At 42.5% G+C, this 23000-nt stretch overlaps 3 protein-coding genes across 7 annotated transcripts in view; all 3 read right to left on the reverse strand.

Moving 5' to 3' along the window:
- Positions 1-15929, reverse strand: part of ZNF197 (zinc finger protein 197) — a 63435-nt gene extending 47506 nt beyond the window's left edge. Inside the window, exons 1-3 of the mRNA XM_063661989.1 lie at positions 15904-15929; positions 15471-15698; positions 14675-14783 (exon numbers count right to left, since the gene is read on the reverse strand). The gene's annotated coding sequence lies outside the window, so the exon portion shown is untranslated. The remainder of the gene's footprint in view (positions 1-14674; positions 14784-15470; positions 15699-15903) is intronic.
- ZNF660 (zinc finger protein 660) lies at positions 1229-6693 on the reverse strand. Its single transcript, XM_054483560.2, has one exon. It carries the CDS (start codon positions 6691-6693, stop codon positions 5698-5700), a length of 996 nt encoding a protein of 331 aa, XP_054339535.1. The 3' UTR covers positions 1229-5697.
- ZKSCAN7 (zinc finger with KRAB and SCAN domains 7) overlaps positions 5854-23000 on the reverse strand; it is a 35709-nt gene continuing 18562 nt past the window's right edge. For 2 of the 5 annotated variants that reach the window (XM_054483558.2, XM_054483559.2), the window contains exon 6: positions 17399-17907. In XM_054483558.2, the coding sequence (XP_054339533.1) occupies positions 17888-17907 (20 nt within the window). In that variant the 3' untranslated portion in view covers positions 17399-17887. Of the gene's footprint in view, positions 6874-17398; positions 17908-23000 lie in introns of those variants that run through there. The other 3 variants (XM_054483556.2, XM_054483555.2, XM_054483557.2) reach the window with 2 other exon arrangements.

Here is a 23000-nt window from a genome sequence, read left to right on the forward strand (position 1 = left end):
GGCTCCTAATGGAAAATTTTATCTGATCCCCATTGCAAAGTTTTGTTTTATTCCAAGGCCCCACTATAGATATGCTGATTTGGTGGGCCTGGGAAATTTATCTGTAGGTGTAAAATTACCTCTTGTGAATCCCAAACTTGGAGTCCACTAGCCTTGGTTTCAGAGACTGGTTACAGCTTTTGTATGTCTGTAATCCGTATAGTCAAATTGTGCCATCTGGATTTGAAATAATCAGAGAGAGGAATGGGAACCAGTCAGGTCCTGTAACTATGCTGCACAGAAAGGAGTCTGCCATCTCTTTTTAACCCTCTCAAACCTACCTTCTGGAGCAGAGGGACTTCAGAGAACATGGCTGGTTTTTATACAGCCATCTGAGGTCTGCATAGCAGTAGGGATATGAAGCACGTGTGTGGCCAGAGAGAGGGTATGGCACATAGCCCTCTCAAGAAATAACAGAAGGAAAATTTCTAATGGCTAGAGAGTGCTTACTTATATATCACTAGTGTGAAAATTACAAACTTCTTGTAGTGTTTGAATGAGAAACCAGCCAGAATCACTTCTTTATTCTAAAAACAGCCACTATGATGGTTAATATTAGGTGTCAACTGGACTGGATTCAGAGATGCCTAGATGGCTGGGGAAGCACTGTTTCTGTGAGTGTCTGTGAGGGTGATGACAGAAGAGAATGACATTTGAGTCAGTGGACTGGGAGAGGAAGACCCACCCTCAATGTCAGTGGGCATACCTAATCAGCTGTCAGCACAGCTAGAAGAAAGCAGCCGCAAGAAGGGGGATAAGAAGCTTGCTGGGTCTCCTGTCTCTTCCCATGCCAGGTGTTTTGCTTCCTCTCTTCCTGCCCTTAGACATTCTAGGTTCTTCGGTCTTTGGATTCTGGGACTTGCACCAGCAGCCTCCTGGGGGTTCTAGGGCCTCTGGCCTCAGACTGAGGCTGCACTTTAGTTTCCTTGGTTTTGAGGCTTTCAGACTTGGACTGAGCCACACTACCAGCTTCTCTTTTGCCAGCTTGCAGATGGCCTATGGTGGGACTTTGCCTTAAGCCAATTCTCCCTAGTAAAATTCCTTTTATATATACATACATGCTATTCATTCCATCCCTCTGGAGAAAGAACCCTAATATAGCTACTTAAAGAAAAGCAGATTGAACTATTTTTTTCCCACTCTGAACAAAGAAAGTAAGCAAAAAGAAAAAAAAATGATATTTATAAGAACAGCAGATGTTTATTGAAGGAATTATCACTACTTCCTGCGAAACAATTTCATGACTCCAGTTTTATAACATCAGAGGCTATTAAAGACAGTCTGGCAACTAAAAACAACCTGACAATATGGGCATCTTTTAAATTTTATATTAAATGGAAAAAACAATCAAGAAAGGAAGTCTTGCTGAGGGTACAGAGCTGCAATGAAATTTAGTCTTAAGGGATTTAGATTCAACAGCTACTAATTAATCCTAATTACTCAGTTACTTAAAGCTGTTTTTTACTTCAATTTTCTTCCAAGTAATACCTAACACAGGACACACCATCTATGAAAAAAGATTTCTAAGTCCAGGGTGACACTTTCCTCTCTAAGCAGAATTCTTTGTCTTACATATTGCCCTCTACTCAAGGCTATATAAAATGAGATTTTCGTATTTTCCTCTCAACTAAAAAGAGCATATATATTTTTATTCTACACAGGAGCAATTCTATATAACCAGGATGTCTGTGGCTAAAATTATTGCCTCCTTATATTCCTCAGGAATATTCAGGGTACTAAAACTGTAAGTGAATAAATGTGAGTAGACAAGAAACCAAATAACAAGAATGAGCAATACACAGTAGTTTACTGATATATATTTCAAAAGCACTGGGTTGGGTTTTTGTGGGTTTTTTGTTTTGTACTGTTTTGTTTTTGAGACAGCGTCTTGCTCCGTGGCCTAGGCTGCAGTGCAGAGTTGTGATCATAGCTCACTGTAACAGTGAACTCCTGGGCTCAAGTGATCCTCCCACCTCAGCCTCCTGAGTACCTAGGACTACATGTATATGCAACCATGACTGATTAGAGCTGAGTTTCTGATGGAGAAGACAGAAGAAATGGCAGTACAGAGAGGTACATGAGTTGAGAGACACATAAACTAGCAATTGAGGAATGCAGAGTAAGCACTGCCCTTGGGGAACAGCCAGGTTTCCATTGGAACAAGAATGTAAAGAAAACACATTCATTCAAGACCAGCCTGACCAACATGGCAAAACCCCGTCTCTACTAAAAATACAAAAAATTAGCCAGGTGTGGTGGCAGGTACCTGTAATCCCAGCTACTTGGGAGGCTGAAGCAGGAGAATCGCTTGAACCCAGGAGGCAGAGGTTGCAGTGAGCCGATATCGCGCCATTGCACTCCAGCCTGGGCGACAAGAGCAAAACTCCATCTCATAAATAAATAAATAAATAAATACACACATAAATAAAGCCAGGCGCGGTGGCTCATGCCTATAATCCCAGCCCTTTGGGAGGCTGAGGCAGGTGGATCTTCTGAGGTCAGGAGTTCGAAATCAGCCTGGCCAACATGGTGAAACCCTATCTCTATTAAAAATACAAAAATTAGCTGGGTGTGGTGGCAGGTGCCTGTAATCTCAGCTACTCAGGAGGCTGAGGCAGGAGAATTGCTTGAACCTGGGAGCTGGAGGTTGTGGTGAGCTGAGAGCTGAGATCACGCCACTGCACTCCAGCATGGGCGACAGTGCGAGATTCCGTCTCAAAAAAAAAGAAAAAGAAAACACATTCAAAGAGACAGTTCTTGGTTTCCAGAGGGTATTATGAAAGGGCTTGAAAGGATGGTAAGAGTTGCATGCCTAAACTCTGACTGAGGTAAAAGTTGGTAACCCTGGGAGACTCCTGGAGAAAGGTGGGTGATCAGTTCAAATTATAGCTGAATGTTTATCTGAAAGGATGCAGGGACCCATTGTAAAATGTTTCTTCCTACAGCTCAAGGCAGGTATTAGCCTAGAAGATGGGTGATGGCCTCCTCAAGAGACTATAATCCTCACCTGCCTGGGGCAAGAAATATGAAGCACTCCTATATTCACATCTCTGGGTATGAGATGGCATCATATCCTTCCTTGAGATACACTCTTGAAGATCATAGTCTTCTAAGACAAAAAAGAAAGCCTATCTAAAGAAAGAGTTTTAGGCACTATGACATGGTGGTGAAAAAATGTTTTGGTCAGAGAATATCTGCTCAGCAATATATAAAGCATCAACAATTCTGCTCAGGAATGATATACCAGGCTTGTCCCATGAATGCTGCAAATCTGTTCCAGGCCCTCCAAACCCTGCTTGGAATGACCACGCAAAGGACTATTATATCACAAATTATGTGCAAACCACTATCCTATCAAAATAGGACAAAATCAGTAATTTTTTTTCACACAAATATACAACCTTCACCCTTCACTTCTTTCTTTCCAGTAACAGCAAGAAAGAAATATATATGCCTTAAAACTAAATTGCGAGGTACATAGATAGGCCATAAACCCCATTCTCAGAACACTGATAGCATCTTCCCTATAAAACCATGGTCAAATATCAAATAATTGTTAGATACAATCACCTTTCATAGAGGCAGCTACCTGGGAACGCCAACTGGTCTCCCACTCACATACAGAACCACCATGGTGGGCAGAGGCACTTTGGTATAATGAAGAAAGCATGAATTTCAAAGTCAGATCTGAGCTCAAATCCTGGCTCTGACAACTTATTAGCCAGTCACCTAACCTCAATGACACTCAATTTTCTTGTATAATAGTGGGAGGACTAAATAACATATTATCAAAAATTCCCCAAACACTAATTCACTATGTGTATAAGACAGATAGCAGTGGGTTTAGGGATTCACTGTATACACAGAGGAATGGCTGAGTTAAAAATAGGGAGATTCTAAGTGTTTCAGATTGACTTTGAGCTAAGCACTTAAAATGTTTTAAATATTGGTGGAAGATGGGCTAAGATCTTCAAGGAGGGCTGGTCATAAAGAAAGGCAGAGGAAGATAGAAAACATCTGTTGTATTGATTGCTCAACACCTCTCCCTCCCTTCTTCAGGGAAAGATTTTTCTCAGTGACAAAAGGAAGAAATGAGATGAGAAAGCCTCAAGTCCTTTTCCACTTCCCAATCTGAAGGAGTTGTGTGAAGGCAAGATGCAGCTGTGGCCACTGTCTTGCCACCATGAGGTTATGAAAAATGAAAGTCAATATGCTGAAAATTATGGAGTTAAGAGAGAAGTTTGATGAAGTGCTGAGTTGCCAAACCAAACATAGCACTGCTTACCTCTAGATTTCCCCTTAAGCAATCAATCAATGTTCTTAAGGTCTAGGCTGCTAGTACTTGGTATTCTGTTCAATACATCTGAAAATATCCTAAGTACTACCTTACACAAAAATTATCTTTAATCACTCTCCCTAAAGTGTTTAGAAACACTGCTACAACGTCCTATACTTAAGATTTTATCATTTACCATGTGTCTGGCTTATCATATATTTCATGCATTACTCACTTAATCCTCACAACAACCTTGTAAGGTAGGTAATTGTTCCTTTTTTACACACAGGTCTGAGGCTCAGAGCAGTTAAGTGACTTGTCCAAAACTGACAAGTTAGTTCATGGTAGAACTGGGGTTAGAACATGGATCTCTCAAACCCCAAAGTTTGTACTTTTAGCCTTTAAACTCTATATACCATGTGAAGGCAGAGTCTCCCACTAGTTTTATATTAATTGGTGACTGTATCTGAAGTTTTTGAGTCTACAGTTGTTTCAATTTCATTTTTTTCTGGTTGTGTAGACATATATTGAAAAGATGAAGTCTAGGTAGTTCTCCATCATCTGCAGATCCTTCCAGAACTGTGGGAAAGGAGGGTTCAGTGAATTTTTGCTGTGTTCTTTTAACCTAAGTGTTACTATATATTTTGTTGACAACTCTAAAGTCAGCTTGTCTTAAAACTAAAAAGGACAAAGGATTGGTGTTTATGATTTTACTAAACAGGAAACATGCTCTAAAAGGAAGGGACTTGCTTGCGGTTCCACTGCTGCTAAATGCCAGTGTCAGGGTGCAATCCCAGGGCTTCGGGCTCTATATACTATGCGCCTTTCATAACACTGCTGAGTGAAAATAAGCATGTCTTCATCGCATTTAAAAAATACTGTGCTTTTTTTCTTGCATATAAAATTAGTATGTTCTCATGTAGAAAATCTAGAAAGCATAGAAAAGTATACAGAAGAAAATAGAAATCACCTATAATCCTATCGCCCAGAGATGATCACTGTTAACATTTTGGTTTACTTCTTTCTCAATTTTTCCTATGCATAAATTTTTTTTAAATTTTGGATTGTAAGTCGTTATCTTCCGTCTTATCCAAATTATTTCCCCATGGCATTAAATTGTCTTTAAAAATGTTTACAATGGCTGCAGAACCATCATATGGATAGCTCATCATTCATTTCAACCCTGTAATGTTGAAAATCTAGTTTTCTTCTTTCAGTCATACATGATGCTGTCATGAACATCCCTTTCATTAATCTTTGTCTACTTCTAATTATTTTCTTAGAAGTAGAGTATGATTCTTAGAAGTAGAGTTAAAGTTGATACTAAAGAACTACTTTTTAGAAAAGCAGCAGTCAGCCCTACTACCCACAATATTTGTTATTTATGAGGTTTCTTTCTCCTCATTATGTTTCCTCTGGTGTTGAATAAGCTGTGAACTATACCGATAGGCTTTCCCACACTCACTACATTTATAGGGTTTCTCCTTAGTGTGGGTTCTCAAGTGTAGAATAACTTGAGAAGTCTGCCTGAAGGTTTTCCCACATTCGTTACATTTATAGGGTTTCTCTCCAGTGTGAACTCTCTGATGATCAACAAGGTTTCGATTAGAAGTAAAAGCCTTCCCACACTCATTACATTTGTAAGGTTTCTCTCTACGATGAAGTCTCTGGTGTTCATTAAGGGTTTTCCTTAAGATGAAAGTTTTTCCACACTCATCACATTCATAAGGCTTCTCTCCAGTGTGAATTCTCTGATGGTCCATAATCTTTGTATTAGAACCACATGTTTTCCCACACTCCTTACATTTGTAAACTTTTTTTCCTCTGTGCATTCGCTGATGTTGAGTAAGGTTTGAACTACGGCTAAAGGCTTTCCCACACTCAATACAAGTATAGGGCTTCTCTCCGGTGTGAACTCTGTGATGTGATATAAGGCCCGAACTCCGACTAAAGGCTTTCCCACACTCTTTACATTCATAAGTTTTCTCCCCACTGTGGATTCCCTGGTGCCGAATAAGATGTGACTTTCCACTGAAAGATTTCCCACATTCACTGCATGTATAGGGCTTCAGTCCAGTGTGGATTCTCCGATGAACAACAAGGTTAGAGCTATGACTGAAAGCTTTTCCACACTCCTTACACTTATAGGGTTTCTCTCCCGTGTGGATTCGCTCATGTACTGTGAGGTTTGCACTTTGACTAAAGGCTTTCCCACACTCAGTACATACATACTGTCTCTTTTCAGCCTGAACTCTCTCATTTGTTGCAGGGTCATAGCACTGACTATTGTCTTTTTCAGATTCTTGGTCACTCCCTTCTGTGAGTACTTTATTGTCTTTAACTGTCTTATGTTTGAAATCTCTTGTCTTTCTCCTCATTTTCTCCTGCTTGGAACATACCAGTGTCCTCTCTAGTCTTCTCTTTCCCTTCAGAGGAGCCTTCTAAATTTTGACTTCCTGGGCAACGTCTCTGTGGAATTCTCTTGAAAGTATGTATGATTCTGATTTTTCAGGAATGATGCTTTGGAATTAACTCCTCCTCAGTCCCAGTTTCACCATCTGACAGGAGAAACAGAAATTGCACATGTCACCTATTCTCTGTACGAGAGGAAGGAGATCTATCCATGGAAAAGATGTGGTAGACATATGGAAGGGTTAAGTGTTCAAGGGCAGGGGAACAGATCAAAAAGATGACAAAAATGAAGTTAAACATAGAGGCCAATGTAAAGGCTTATGGAAAGCCAGGGGCTGAGGGGAGCCCAGCAGGTCCAGCATCAGAATAAGCAATGAATCGTATAAAATCTACCCTAGTTCCTTCCTGCCTCATCCTCTACTCCCTGAATTGGAGCCATCTAACTCCTTTTTTTTTTTTTGAGATGGAGTTTCACTCTTGTTGCCCCAGCTAGAGTGCAATGGCACGATCTCGGCTCACTGCAACCTCCGCTTCCCAGGTTCAAGCGATTCTCCTGCCTCAGCCTCCCTAGTAACTGGGATTACAGGTGCCCGCCACCACGCCCAGCTAATTTTTTGTATTTTTAGCAGAGATGGGGTTTCACTATGTTGGCCAGGCTGGTCTTGAACTCCTGACCTCAGGTGATCCACCTGCCTCAGCCTCCCAAAGTGCTGGGATTACAGGCATGAGCCACCACACCCAGCTCAGAGCCATCTAACTCCTAATGGCAGGCTCAACTATAATCTGGTCCTAGAAAAAGTGAACTGAAAGATGACTAAACCTTAATTCAGTTTGGCTTTTAGTTCTTGCTAACCTATTTCCCTAGTACTAGTGATACTGTGGCCAGTATGTAAAAGGTGCTCAAAATGGTATTATAGAATAGCAACCAGGATTCTGTCTTAGGTTGTGAGTAGGATTTCATCTTTTGCTCCAGGTCCAGGTACTAGACCCCAGTCTACATCCTTGCATGTAAACCCTGTCTTGTTAAGTGGTGACACAATTCTTCCAATATTGAGCCTAGTCACATCGTAGCCTACTTCATAGGGGCTGGCCTGTAGTTGGATCCAGTTTTTTTTTTTTTTTTTCCTGAGATGGAGTCTCACTCTGTCGCCCAGGCTGGAGTGCAGTGGCACGATCTCGGCTCACTGCAAGCTCCACCTCCCAGGTTCACGCCATTCTCCTGCTTCGGCCTCCCGAGTAGCTGGGACTACAGGCGCCCACCACCACGCCCAGCTAATTTTTTGTATTTTTAGTAGAGACGGGGTTTCACTGTGTTAGCCAGGACGGTCTCGATCTCCTGACCTCGTGATCCACCTGCCTCGGCCTCCCAAAGTGCTGGGATTACAGGCGTGAGCCACCGCGCCCGGCCAGTTGGATCCAGTTTTATATGCAAGTGTAGTCTGTCTGCTTTTCACCATGCTGTCACTCTGACAGACTGAGACTACTTAAGGGGTGAGTCTGAGAGGCTAAATTGGGAAAGAAGGTTAGTTAAAGCATGGCAGATGAAACTCTGATAGGACCTTGCATGGCATAATAGTAAAGTATCTAAGGATGGCAAAAGCGTCAGAGTAGGGGCAGCATAACCAAGAGGTGCCAATACATGAAACCAAACATCAGAATAAGCAGGAATTTCCCAACTGGTTTGACGTGAAACTCTGGACATACAGGTAACCATGGCAGACCTTAGAGGGAGTTGGGATGTAAAAGAAAGCAAAAAGATAACTACATGATACTAACACATGACTATGCTCCTTTATAGACTTGCCCATATGTATACTGTTAGACAATTAAATATATGGTAGATATTATTTTGCATCCTACTTCTTGCAGTTCATTTCATTTATTTTTTAGTTGATAAAAAAGTATATATATTTATGGCATACAACATGTTTTGATAAATGTTTACACATGGAACAGGTAAATCAAGCTAATTAACATATCCATTACTTCACATACTTATTATTTTTTCATGGTAAGAACATTTAAAATCTCTCTTAGCACTTTTCAAGTCTAAATATGTTGATATTAACTGTAATTACCATGTTATACAATAGATTTCCTGAAATTATTCCTCCTAACAGAATTTTTGTATCCTTTGACCAACATCTCCCGAATCCCTGCCTCACTTTTTTTTTTTTTTTTGAGATGGAGGCTCACTCTGTCGCCCAGGCTAGAGTGCAGAGGCGCAATCTCCGCTCACTACAACCTCCGCCTCCTGGGTTCAAGCAATTCTCCCTGCCTCAGCCTCCTGAGTAGCTGGGATTACAGGCATCTGCCACCACGCCTGGCTAGTTTTTGTATTTTTTAAGTAGAAATGGGATTTCGCCATGTTGGCCTTGAACTCCTGACCTCAGGTGATCCACCTGCCTCGGCCTCCCAAAGTGCTGGGATTACAGGCATGAACCAATGCGCCCAGCCTCCACTTAATTTTTTAATGCATATTTTTCCACATTGCTATTTAATCTTCATATGATCATTGAATTCCTTGTAATTTACTTACCATTTTGCTAGTGTTGGACATGTCTGTTGTTCCCTGAAGTTAACTACTATCAATAATGCTATCATAATCTCTTTATACACACAAAATTTTCTTCCTATTAAAATATATTCCTAGGACAAAAGTTCCACAAATGAGTTAATTGGGTCAGAAGGAGTGCACTGTTGTGCAGTATTGCTTGTTGCTATTCAAAAAAGTTTGATGGGCTGAGCACGGTGGCACATGTCTGTAATTTCGCACTTTGCAAGGCTGAGGCAGGAGGATCGCTTGGGCCCCAAAGTTTGAGACCAGCCAGGGTAAGACAGGGAGGCTACATCTCTACAAAAAATTTTAAAATTAGCTAGGCATGGTGGTGTGCACCTGTAGTCCCAATTACTCAGGAGGCTGAGGTGAGAGGATTGCCTGAGCCCAGGAGGTCCAGGCTGCAGTGAGCCCTGATTATGCCACTGCACTTCAGCCTGGGCAACACAGCAAGACTTTGTCTCAAAAAAAAAAAAGTTTGACCAATTTCCATGTCCCATAGCTTTCTGATAAATGGAGCCACGCTTTCTGGAGAAGGGAGATAGCAAATGGTGGTACTCGAGACTGGCAAAAAGATAACTGCACATATTCGAGTTCACATCTCAGAAGTGCGGGTGGCCACTGATCATACACAGGCACATACACACAAACTCATGCCCAAGATAAGAAGGGTAGGAAGAGAGAATGGTGAGGGAGGGTGGATTCTTGCCAGGATCCTAGGCTCACTCACATCCAGCTGCTGCTACCTCTCCTAATCATAAAGGATGAAGCAGGTGGAGAAAACAGTGCAAAGCCAGGGGACTGCAATGCAGAGCAGTAGAGCAAGTGAACTCACCTTCAAAGTTCTGTGAGAAAGCTGATAGTTTTTTCTGAATTTCTTTTCAATTTCTAATCTTCTCTGGAACTTCTCTTTTCTTCATACATTTCTTAAACTCATAACTAATGAGCACCCTACTCTGTATATATCCCTGTTCTGGGTCTAACACAGGGAAAATTTAAAGAAGCATTGTCATGGACTGAATGTTTGTGTCCCCCTAACATTTGTATGTTAAAGCTCTAACCCCCAATGTGACTGTATTTGGAGATGGGGCCTCTAAGGAGATAATTAAGGTTAAATGAGGTCATAAGGGTGGCCCCTCATCCAACAGAATTAGGGTCCTTATAAAAAGAAACACAGGAAAGTTCTCTTACATGCTCTCCCTCTCTCCACACACATACACATAAAGGCCATGTGAATACATAGCAAGAAGATGGCCAGCTACAAGACAGGATGAGAGTCCCCTACCAGAAACCGAAATGGCGAGGCACATGGATCTCACACTTCTAGGCTGCAGAACCATGAGAAAATAAGTTTCTGTTGTTTAAGCCACTCAGTTTATGGCATTTTGTTATGGTAACCCAAGCAGACTAATACAAGCATGAAATATCATACTTCCCTTAAAGAGCTTACAATGGAGTAGTATGGCAAAACAATAAGAGAGCAAATTCAAATTTACAATTTATGCAAACAGGAGATGAAGGGGACTAGGGGAGGGAGGGAGCAATTACCAAGGCATGGAATGATGGAGAAAATCATTTTAAAAAGGCAGAATTTAGGCTGAGCCCTGGAGAATAAGCAGTGTTTTCTCAAAAAAAAAAAGGGCACAGGCTGGTATACATGAAAATAAATGGGAGATCATAATATTATATAAACTTCATGTAGGCAGGGATTTTATTTTGTCCGTCCTGCTTACCCTGTATTCCTAGCACTACCACAGTCCCAGGCACATGGTAAGCGTTCAACATTTTTTGTTGTTGGAATGAACAAATGAAGAAAGAATCAAGCTGCCTGAAGTGATTCCAACCAGAATACTGAAATTACAAGATGAAAAATATGGATATAAACTGATGGTCAAAGGGAAACCAGTTCTAAACAGAAAAGTGAAATCTATCCTTAATTTTCTTTCTCCATTCTATATTCTTTTTTGTACCTTGCTATTCTCCACTCTTGTTATTTTCCTTCTTTTTCTCACTTAACAATACAGTTTTTCAAGCATTACCATGCACTTCCCCTAGTTCCCATAGTTCCTCCTCTACCACCTCCCAGAACATTCACGTTTCTCTCAGCTTAATGAAATGGAAAACAGAGGAGACAGGCAGCTGGGATAACCCATGGGGAGTAAATTGAGGGAAACAGAAAGTAAAGAATCCAAGAGATGTCAAGTAGGGCAATCATATATCCTGGTTTTCCCAGAATAGTGCTAGTTTAAGCCTACTATCCCAGCATCATATTTAATAGTGGCCCCCTTAACTCACAACAGTATCCCCATTTGGATAATAAATTTTGCATTACCCTACCCAAAAGTGAAATTAGGATAAGAACTCTTTAGGAAGATTAGCCCAGATGGATTAGAGGGGGTTAAAAAGAAAAGAGGAAGCGAAATGAATTAGGAGACAACACTTAGTAATGCAGTACGGGTGAACACTGGAGGATCTGGCACATTGTAGGTACCCAATAAACGTTTGTTGAATGAATGAATAAATGAATAAGATACCAAGACCCTAATCCAAGATGAGAGAACAGAGAACAATGAAGTCTAGCTATTTTCAGGAATGCATCCAGATATATAACGCACACATCCATATTCCTTTGAATACAGAGGATGGACTGAAGGAAACAATCCAAGGTCATCAGATCCATGTCTGAATATGAAGAATGGTAGTGTCACTAAGCAAGATGGGGACACACAGAAACATTTTAGACAAGGGGAAGAGGAATATATCACAAAGGCAAATTTGAGAATGGTAAGACAGAGAGGACAGAGGGAGTCATGAAAATGTATAAACTTACTGAGGGTTGGGCACGGTGGCTCACTCCTATAATCCCAGCACTTTGGTAGGGTGAGGTGGGAGGACTGCCTGAGCCCAGGTGTTTGATCAGCCTGGGTAAAAATATTTTAAAAAGTGAGCCTGGTGTGGTGCCATATGCCTGTGGTCCCAGCTACTTGGGAGGCTGAAGGAGCTATGATCATGCCGCCACACTCCAGCCTGGGAGACAGTGAGAACTTGTCTCAAAATAAATAAATACATTTAAAAAATAAAAAACAGATAAGCTTACTGAGAAAGGGATTTGGGTTAGAAAAGTGATATCATTTAGATGTTCCTTCCAAATCTCACATTGAAATGTAATCTTCTGTGTTGGAGGTGGGCCTGTTGGGAGGTGACTGGGTCATGGGGGAAGATTTCTCATGAATGGCTTATCGCCATCCTCTTGGTTCTGTCCTTGTGATAGTGAGTTCTTGTGAGATCATGTTGTTTAAAAGTGTGTGGTATCCCTCCGCCTTGCTCTTGCTCCTACTCTCACCATGCTCTGCTTCCTCCTACTTCACTTTCCACCATGAGTAAAAGCTTCCTGAGGTTTCCCCAGAAACTGAACAGACGCTGGCACCATGCTTCCTGTACAGCCTGCAGAACAGTGAGTCAATTTAAACTCTTTTCTTTACAATTTACCCAGTCGCAGGTATTTCTTTCTTTTTTTTTTTTTTTTCTGAGACGAAGTTTCACTCTTGTTGCCTAGGCTGGAGTGCAATGGCGTGATCTCAGCTCACCACAACCTCCGCCTCCCAGGTTCAAGTGATTCCCCTGCCTCAGCCTCCTGAGTAGCTGGGATTACAGGCATGTGCCACCACGCCCAGCTAATTTTTTGTGTTTTTAGTAGAGACGGGGTTTCTCCATGTTGGTCAGGCTGGTCTCAAACTCCCAACCTCAGGTGATCCGCCCACCTCAGCCTCCCAAAGTGCTGGGATTGCAGGCGTGAGCCACCGCGCCTGGCTGGTATTTCTTTATAGCAACACAAGAACAGCCTAACACAAAGGGGCAGGTAGGGAGAAAGAGAAATGCACAGCAATGCACTGTAAGAAAGCCCAGGGTGGTGATGGAGGAGCTGAGGAGGAAGCAGGACCAGACAGGAGATCAAAGAGGGCCAAATGAGGAGAGTTTGATCAAAAAGAAACCTATTTGCTCCCTTCTGCCTGATTGGATAGGAAATTCCCTCAGAAATCCTGGAAGAATTCCTAGGTACTAAGGAAGTAGGGTCTTGGCTGGAGAAGTTTGGAGGGAAACATGAGGCTATGGGCCAGTAGGACACTAGGGGTATCTAGGCAACTGTACAGAAAAGCAAAATCTCAGACAGCCAGTGAATGTATGAGGACTGATAAGGCCCTGCAGATCTCTAACCCACAAATCTCTGAGACTGGTAGGTAAGTGTTCTAATCCTAGGACCACCATCCATTTCAGGCTGTGAAAAATACATAAAGGGTAGAATCCTATTGAGAGAGAGAGAGAGAGAGAGAGAGAGACAGAGAGAGGCTTTACTTGGAGGCTGTCTTCCTTTAATTCACCAGCATCATCTGCCTGTTCAAGTCCCTCTAAGCAACGGTTACATGGTCCTTGGTTATTGATTAGGTGCAATGGAGTAAGGAATAAGAGGAAATACCTGAAAATAAATTCAAGGGATGGATAAGTGAAATGTAAACATTGCAAGAAAAAAAAAAGAATTAGAAGAAAGGCCTAAGCCTCAAGGGAAAGGCTAACACCATGTGGAAAAACTGATATATCTGACACATAAAAATTTCTGTATTCCAAAAAATGCCATAACAAATCTATAAAATAGAGTTTGCCTTAACTGGAATTGCTTGTGTGTATGTCTGTGTCCATCCTCAAATGTATACATTAAGCTCTATGCCCTCAGAGAGCAGATCCCATGAGATTTGCCTGTAGATACCACACAGTGTCTGACACAGAGAGGGCTCAGTCAGCGTTGTTTGATTTGAAATGGCAAATTAAACAAGTTTAAGATTCTAACACCTGGAGTGCACATAGGGATGCTGAGAGCCAAATCCGCACATCACTACTACCATCCCTCTTCTACATGTTTGTCCTTTTTGTGCTTCACATTATCTGGGAAACACCATAATGGTGTATTTGCATTCTTGGCAATTCTGTCTCAACAGAGCCATCCCAGGGACTAAATTCCCTAAGAGATTGACCTGGTCCCACTATTTAGAGACTCTCAGTATGTCAGAGCTGGAAGGAACCTCCCAGTCTATCCAGTCTTATATCCAAATGTACAGAAGGAAAACTTGGAACTTAGAGGAAAGCTGGGACTCAAATCCAAGTCCCATGACACCCAATTTTGAGTTCTACTACATCACCCTTATTCCCATCTGAAACAAAACTCTACTCCTCAAGGTCCAGAGGCCCCCTGCCCACTTCAGTGCTTTTCTCATGTTTGATAAATACCACTGAGAGAAGCTCCCTTTCAACCCTGGTGCCCACAAGCAGGATTCCTGTGCCCAGACTAACTTCACAATCTAGGCCTCACCTGCCCAGGAGAGAATGGAATGACTCACCCATATTCCTGTGCACAGCAGCCTTAATCCAAAGGATCTGCACAGCACAGATCTTGCCTGATTTCCTCCTTGAGTTCAGTGAAGAAGTTCCTAAGAGGGTCTTGAGTCACTGTAAACAGATATAAATGACTGAGTTCTCTGAGCCCTGAACTCCAAGTGGACACTCAGGGCAGTGTCCCATCTTTGGTAATTTCCCTTCCTATGGAACTGTGGGCAGTAAGAAGGATCATTTCCAGTGTAAAGATGAGGGAATGAAGCTCCCAGGGACTTAACGACTTGCCCAAGGTCCTATAGCTAGTGAGTGATTAAAAAGCCTTCTGTGTCTTCAGGAAATCCTAATTCTATCACACCACAGCCTCCCCTTTTCACCCGCTCCATTGATATCTAAAAGCTTCCATATTCTCATCTAACTGCAAAATACAATGCAGTGGAGAACTTCTTTGCAATCCAGCTTTCCACAGAAAGTCTGCACAAGGGGGATGAGAGGGAGAACTTTGCTGAGTCAGGTGTCTTTAGGAAGACAGAAAGAAACAAGGCTTTAAAAGAACACTAGAAAAAGAATGTTCCTTTTTTCTGTTTACCCATTTCTTAGGATTACTAAGCCTCAAATATGTTTTGTGTTTCCCCCTCCAGATCCCCAGGCTCTGCTTCTAACCCTTCAAGTTTGTTTCATTTCTCCCCTACTAGAATTTAGTTCTGCCCTGTACACAACCATAACCCCAGGACCTAGCACACTACTGGGTTAGTGCTCAATAAATATTTGTTGAATGAATGAATGAATGAATGATTGAGTAACCTTGGCCAAGACTCCGCCCTCTTCTCTGGGCCCCAGGTTCCTCACTGGTAACGGGAGGGATATTGGACTGGTGAATTGAGTCAAACACTCGGGCTGTGGAGTCCTCTGAGAGCCTGGGCGGGACTCGACCGCTACTACCCGGACGGCCCACTGCCTAGGAGCGGGGACGACACAGTGCTGTCACCACGGCCAGCCTGGTCCAAGCGAGCAGCTACGAGGAGTCGGAGACTAGAACCAAGACAAAGGGGCGGCACTGAACGAGAGAAAGGGGAGGGCCACAACGACCCCTTGGCTGCCGCGCCCATCTCAGCAGTGGGCAGCCGCAGAGAAGCCCTGGCCTCCGGGCTTGCGTCTCCCACACGCTCCCAGAACCCAGCCCGACCCCCCACGCCACACTGTAGAGCACCCCTCACCGAAAGCGCCAGACCCACACCTTGAACAAAGCGCAGAAGGAACTGCGTCAGCAACTCCCGCTAACTCCCAGCCTGTTCCTCCGGCCCTTCTAGGCTTCATGAGGTTTCCACATCTCTGTGCCCGCGGGCTGGAGTCCCCCCACCCCTCAGAAGCCCCGCGCGGTCGGCCGACGCTTTGGCCCTGCCTCCCTTCCGGGCTTTGCCCTATCATTGGATGGAAGGGCTTGGCGGCTCCAGCCAATGTGAGGAGGGCCCTAAAGTAGTGGCAGCTGGGCAGGGGGCTTGGTTAGGGCGGAAAGAGACCGAGCAACTGGGTGGCCAGGCTGCCAGCTTCAGGCTGAGACTCCCTGAAGTTACACCCCCAGCTCCGGTTGCTGAGCAGAGAGGTCATCTTTCCTTCCACAGATCTGGGTCATTCAGCCTCAAAGCCAGGATCAGCTATGGTTTATTGGCAGCACATGAAAAGACGTTTTGGGTGCCTACTATGTCACTCACTGTTCCAGGCGCTGCGGATACAGTAGTGAAGAAAATGAACTCTTTGCCCCATTGAGTTTACATTCTTGTCAATGATAAATATGTAGAACGTAGTAGTAAGGGGAGAGAGGGAGTAAGGGGAGAGAGGGAGATAGTGGTGGGACTATTTTATAGATGACAGGAGGGCAGAGACAGGAAGTGGGCAATTGAAGCATGTGGCTATCTGGGGAAAGAGTATTCCCATAGTGGGCCATTAGGAGCAAAATTCTTTAATCAGGAATAGGGTGGAGAGGTGCACATTTAGGACCTTGTAGACTATGATAAGGGCTTTGGATTTGCTGTGCATAACAGCTGGAGGGCTTGGGGACAGAGGAACAACATGATCTAACTTTTTTTTCCCTTACCACATATTCAAAGACTCGTTAGCTATGAGACATGAAAGAAGCCAAGAAGCCTGTTACTATAAATTCTGTGAATTCTTTGCTGTCTGTCCTTAACCATTCTAATATAAACCTTGCATGAGTTTTGCTCTTTGACTTATATTTTTAGTTTGCATTGGCTGTCCTGTTGAGAACAGTCTGAAGGTGGGTAAGAGTAGAATCAGGGAGATTAAGAGGCCATTACAATATTCAAGATGAGGAATGACAGTGGCATGGACAGGCTTAGAAGTGATGGAGGTAGTGAGAAATGGTTCTGCATATATTTTGAAGGCATGGCCTGCATGATTTGCTAATGAATTGAATGTTGGTTACTGATGACTCCATGGTTATTGATCTGAGCAACTAGCATGGGATGGTCTTTTAGAAATGGAGTAGCTTGAAAGGAACAGGTTTAGGGAGAGGGATTAATAGTTTTGTTTTGGATGTGTTAAGTTAAAGATGCCAATTAAACTTCCAAGAGGAAATGCCAAACAGGCTGTTGGAATAGGAGTCTGGAGTTCCATGAAGAGATCACAGCTAAAGATGCAAATTTGGAAGTTGTCAGGACAGGATGAGACAATCTAGGGAATGATTTATCTAAGAAGGAGTCTGAGAATCAAGCTTTTGAAGTACTTCATCAATTGACAAATATTCAGTATTTAATATTGTTGAATACTTAAAGTATACCAGGAGCTTTCTTCTCCATTGGCTTATGTAGGTGGCACAACTCTGCCACATTGTATAGAGATTGAAAAAGAGATTCGTACATAAGTCCTCCACAAGTTCACAACCTCAGTTGATGGACGTAGAACTCGGGACACTCCACTGAAGAGCACAAGACTATTGCCACTACATGAAGAAACTTAAAAAGAATAGGCTGGGTGTGGTGGCTCATGCCTGTAATCCCACCACTTTGGGAGGCTGAGGCGGGTGGATCACCTGAGGTCAGGAGTTCGAGACCAGCCTGGCCAACATGGTGAAACCCCGTCTCTACTAAAAATTACAAAAATTAGCTGGGGGTGGTGGCAGGCACCTGTAATCCCAGCTACTCAGGAGCCTGAGGCAGGAGAATCGCTTGAACTCGGGAGCCAGAGATTGAAGTGAGCCAAGATCACGCCATTGTACTCCAGCCTGGAAGACAAGAGTGAAACTCAGTCACACACACACACACACACACACACACAAACGAATATTCATGTACATTAGGGGAGCTGTGATCTTCAACTTACTTAGTCTTCCTTTTCACCTACTCTTTCATTTGGGTGGGTGGGGCCATTCATTCTGATTCAAGCTGCTAACCCCACATCTGGTCCCAGGGAGGAATGATTACTTCTTAATATTCTAGTCCAGTAATTCTCAATTTTAGAGAACGTAAGGGTCACTAGAATATATGTTAAAACTAGATGCCAGCCTGCCTGTATCCAGCTTCTATTTCCCTTATCCACAAGCATACTTTTTCCTACAAAAATCTATTCATTCAGTCAAGTATAATGTCACTGCTCAGAAATCAGGGTGTTTTTTGTGTCATAATTGCCTAAATACTCAGCAACTTCAATCTTTATTATGACATCTATCTGCCAAAGAAATTCTAACTCATTTGGGTAAATGAAATCAACGTCTAGTTGGTCAGGTCTTTTTAAGTTTGTGGACTAGGCCATCTAAGGGGAAAAAACATTGTAATTTTAGTAAGTTGACAATTCTTAACCAGGTGTCATTTCAGGAATACCCATAGGCCAGAAAGGTGGGCCGTCATACATTGCTCTCCTATTGTGTTTTCACGTAAAGCACTCACATGCCTTAAAAGGGAGTCTGCATCTCACCCTACTTGATATCCACCTGGGTAAAGTGACCCTGTGCATATATTAGTGGAGGACTGTTATGGTTTGGTGAATAATAAATCTAAAATGTCCTATCCTGGATCAAGTACTAGCACCACTAGGTGCTTGTGGAGCCAGCTGTAATCATAACACCTTCCCTGTATCCAGCTGTGGCAAATTCTACTGGTCCCCATCAGGGCAGAACATGACCTGATGTTAGGGATAGGGGATTTACTTTCAATTCTTTTTATAGTGCCACCATGTGCATATTCACAATTGACAAATTCACAATCTGTCCCTAACCCCTAGAGGTTTTCAGGAATGCACGCTCTGTAGTACTCCAGAAAAAGGTCAACACCTTGACAGAACTGTCTCCCAACATGGGACAGTACTCAACAACTTGTTAACATCCACCATCTCTTGACCTTTCCTACTGCATTTAGAAGCTGAATGACCAGGGCTGGAGTTTATGATAAGGGTTTGGCTGTAGAATATTTTCATTGCATGTTTAAGAGATAAGTGAGTAAGTATACCACTCCTAGCACCTTTACCAGGTCTGACCACCTAAACTGTCTCCTGGGTTTGAATTCTGTTTGACTAACATATATATATTAAATTGGAAGTTCTGTAACACTGTTTACTGATACCCTTTTCGGGGGTCCCCTCATGTACCAGAAACTATGTGTTGTATAACAAAACTTTTCCACTTCAGGAATATTTTTCAGAAATATGTGCAAAATATGGAAGCTCATGATGAATGATTCCTTGCCCTCTAAAAACCAAAAAGTTCTCTAACCCTTGTGATTTATCTGATGTCAAACAAAGTCTCTGGTGTATGATGTTTGCTACAACTGAATGGTTTTTCACATATCTTAAGAATAGGTTATTTGGGCTAGGCATGGTGGCTTACACCTGTAATCCCAGCACTTTGGGAGGCCAAAGCAGGAGGGTTGCTTGAGGCCAGGGGTTCAAGTCTAGTCTAGGCAACATAGTAAGACTCCTGTCTCTATAAAAAATTTTTAAAAATTAGCCAGGTATGGTGACATGTGCCTGTAGTCCTAACTACTCAGGAGGCTGAGGTGCAAAGATCTCTTGAACCTAGGAAGTTGAGGTTGCAGTAAGCCGTGATCATACCACTGCACTCCAGTCTGGGTGACAGAGTAAGACCCTGTCACTTAAAAAAAAAAAAGATTTTGTTTCCAATGTGGGGTAATGACTTGTGACTGAAGGGTTTTCCACATTCAGTTCTTTCACAACCAAGCTATCTCCAATGAGGCAGAGAACTTGGAAGGAGGCTCCACTGGATAACTAGCCTGGAGGCTGAGCCAAAAAGAAAGCTAGATATAAAAGCTGGCCCTGAGTGAAAAATTTTCAACCAGCTTAGCAAAATTGAAGCTGCTTCTGTACTGCTGAAGTGCATAGTTACGTAAATTTACAACTAACCTTTTAGCTTCAGATCTAAAGGGACGGTTTTAACAGCACCTACTTGGAATGTAAAGGGAAATCCATTTCCCTATTTGCAGACAAATATCAGGACTGGAAAGCCCTTGTCATTCACTAATGAGGAAAAAGCAAATGTATGTGAAGGCAATGCAAAGCCTCGGCAACTTAAGGCAGTAAAAGAACATATGAAAAAAAAATTCAAGAGAAATGAAATTCAAAAAGAGAAACAAAATACACGGCCTTTGGTAATCCTGAAAGTAAAAAAAACTGAAAGGAAACCAAAATGTAAAACATCATACAGTTGGCCCCCTGTATTCTCGGGTTCTGCATCCACATATTCCGAGGATATGGAGGGCTGACTGACTGTAAAAGAGCATCTGAGGGCTTCGATATCTGAGATAGGGGCATCCTGGAACCAATTCCCTGTGGATATGACTATATATGGAAAAGGAGGTCAATTACATATACAGAACAGAGGAAAAGAATCTTACAGAATACTAGGTGTAACTTTATGCCAATGTTTGACAGAATAGTAAATATGATTTCCAGATACATATTAGAAAAATTTACACAGAAGTAGAAAACCTGAAGAACAAAACCATTGAAAAAAACTGCAAGGATGCTACTGCCACATCCAAACACCAGGAAAAAAAATTTATATATATATCAGAATGTGTCATTTCTAGCTAGCCTTCAAGGAATAACTGCTATATTACGCACACTGTTCCAGAGTAATAAAAGAAAAAAAATCTTCCAAATTCATTTTGCACAGCCAGCAAAATATTGGCAAATTGAATCTACTTCTGAACTTTAAAAAAAAAAAACTAATAAGGCCGGGCGCAGTGGCTCATGCCTGTAATCCCAGCACTTTGGGAGGCCGAGGCGGGCAGATCACCTGAGGTCAGGAATTCGAGACCAGCCTGACCAGCATGGAGAAACCCTGTCTCTACTAAAAATACAAAATTAGCCTGGCATGGTGGCACATGCCTGTAATCCCAGCTACTCAGGAGGCTGAGGCAGGAGAATCGCTTGAACCTGGGAGACGGAGGTTGCAGTGAGCCGAGATCGCGCCATTGCACTCCAGCCTGGGCAACAAGAGTGAAACTCTGTCTCTAAATAAATAAATAAATTTATCCCAGGAATACAAGAAAATTTCAATTATTTGGGAACTTTTAGATTTTTTATAACTTGATAGAACTTAGCAACTATTCCTAATAAAACTTTAATATTTATTATAGTGCATACTATGTGTCAATCACTGTTTTAAGTACCTTACACATACTAATTTAATCCTCGCAACCCTATGAAGTAGCTCCAATTTAGAGACGGAAGAGCTGAGACACAGGAAAGCTAGGTGATTTTCCCACAGTTACACACCTAACAAAGTGGTGGACATGCAGATTATTTTTTAAGACAGGGTCTCACTCTATTGCCTAGGCTAGACTGCAGTGGTGCAATGATAGCTCACTGGAGCCACGACCTCCCAGGCTCGGGCAATCCTCCTGCCTCAGTCTCCTGAGTACCTAGGACTAAAGGCATGCACCAATACACCCAACTAATATATTTTTTATTTATTTAGGGACAGGGTCTTGATGTGTTGCCCAGGCTGGTCTCAAACTCCTGACCTCAAGTGATCCTCCTGCCTTCACCTCCCAAAGCGCTGGGATTACAGGTGTGAGCCACCACACCTGACTGGACCCAGAATTTGAACCTAGGTTGCTAGGCACAAACATGTGTTTTTTTGTTTGTTTGTTTTGTTTTGTTTTGTTTTTCTTTTGAGATGAAGTCTTGCTCTTGTCACCCAGGCTGGAGTATAATGGTGAGATCTTGGCTCACTGCAGTCTCCACCTCCCAGGTTCAAGCAATTCTCCTGCCTCAGCCTCCCAAGTAGCTGGGATTACAGGTGCCTGCCACCACACCTGGCTAATTTTTATATTTTTAATAGAGATGGGATTTTGCCATGTTGGCCAGGCTGGTCTTGAACTCCTGACCTCAAGTGATCCACCCGCCTCAGCCTCCCAAAGTGCTGGGATTACAGGCACATGCCACCGTGCCCACCCCAAACCTGTGTTGTTAACCACTATATTTACCCTGCTTCCTCTAGAAATAAGATTAGAAGGAAACTTCCTAAATGCAACAGAATATTTATCAATATCCAACAATGAACGCAAATGAAAATGTGAAATACTAAAAACATCCCTCCTGAGATTTAAGAACAAGACATAGAAGACCTGTTATCTACTACTCAACATTTTTGGAAGTTCTTGCTAATGCACAACATAGGTGGCATAAGATTGAAAATAAGGCCAGCTCACACCTGTAATCTCAGCACTTTGGTAGGCCAAGACAGGCAGATTGCTTGAGCCCAAGAGTTCAAGACCAGCCTGGGTAACATGGTGAAAACCCATCTCTACAAAAAATACCAAAAAATTAGCTGGGCGTGGTGGCATGCACCTGTAGTCCCGGCTACTTGGGAGGCTGAAGTGGGAGAATCACCTGAGCCTGGAAAGTTGATGCTGCAGTGAGCCATGATCACATCACTGTACTCCAGCCTGGGCAAGAAAGTGAGACCCTGTCTCCAAGAAAAAAAAGAAAATTTAAAGCTAACGGAGCCATTAATTTATTATATACCTAGAAAATGAAACTAAAAAACCATTAAAACTAAAAATAATTCAGCAACATAACAATTCAGATTTAAATTTTTTTTTAAAGTTTATACTAGCAATAACCAATAGGATTTGAGGTATGGCTTTCAAATGCAGCCAATTTTCCTCCATTCAAAAGCCTGAGGCTTTTAAGGATGTCAAGGAACACACTGGTGTAGAATTCCCTACATCTACTCTTTTTTTCCCTACTATTCCCACCTTAGTTATGAATAGTGCAGGTTCCCAACCTCTAGAGGGTTAGTGTGGTAGGCGATGAGCAGACAAGAACCAGAAGGTAAAACTGCAACATCCAATGAGC

The sequence above is a fragment of the Pongo pygmaeus genome, chromosome 2 (genome assembly GCF_028885625.2).
Source record: "Pongo pygmaeus isolate AG05252 chromosome 2, NHGRI_mPonPyg2-v2.0_pri, whole genome shotgun sequence".
NCBI classification, from domain to species: Eukaryota; Metazoa; Chordata; class Mammalia; order Primates; family Hominidae; genus Pongo; species Pongo pygmaeus.

What these genes read in the sequence shown, in the direction of transcription:
- ZNF660 (XM_054483560.2), bottom strand. Translation starts at nt 6,693, where the DNA reads ATGAGGAGAAAGACAAGAGATTTCAAACATAAGACAGTTAAAGACAAT.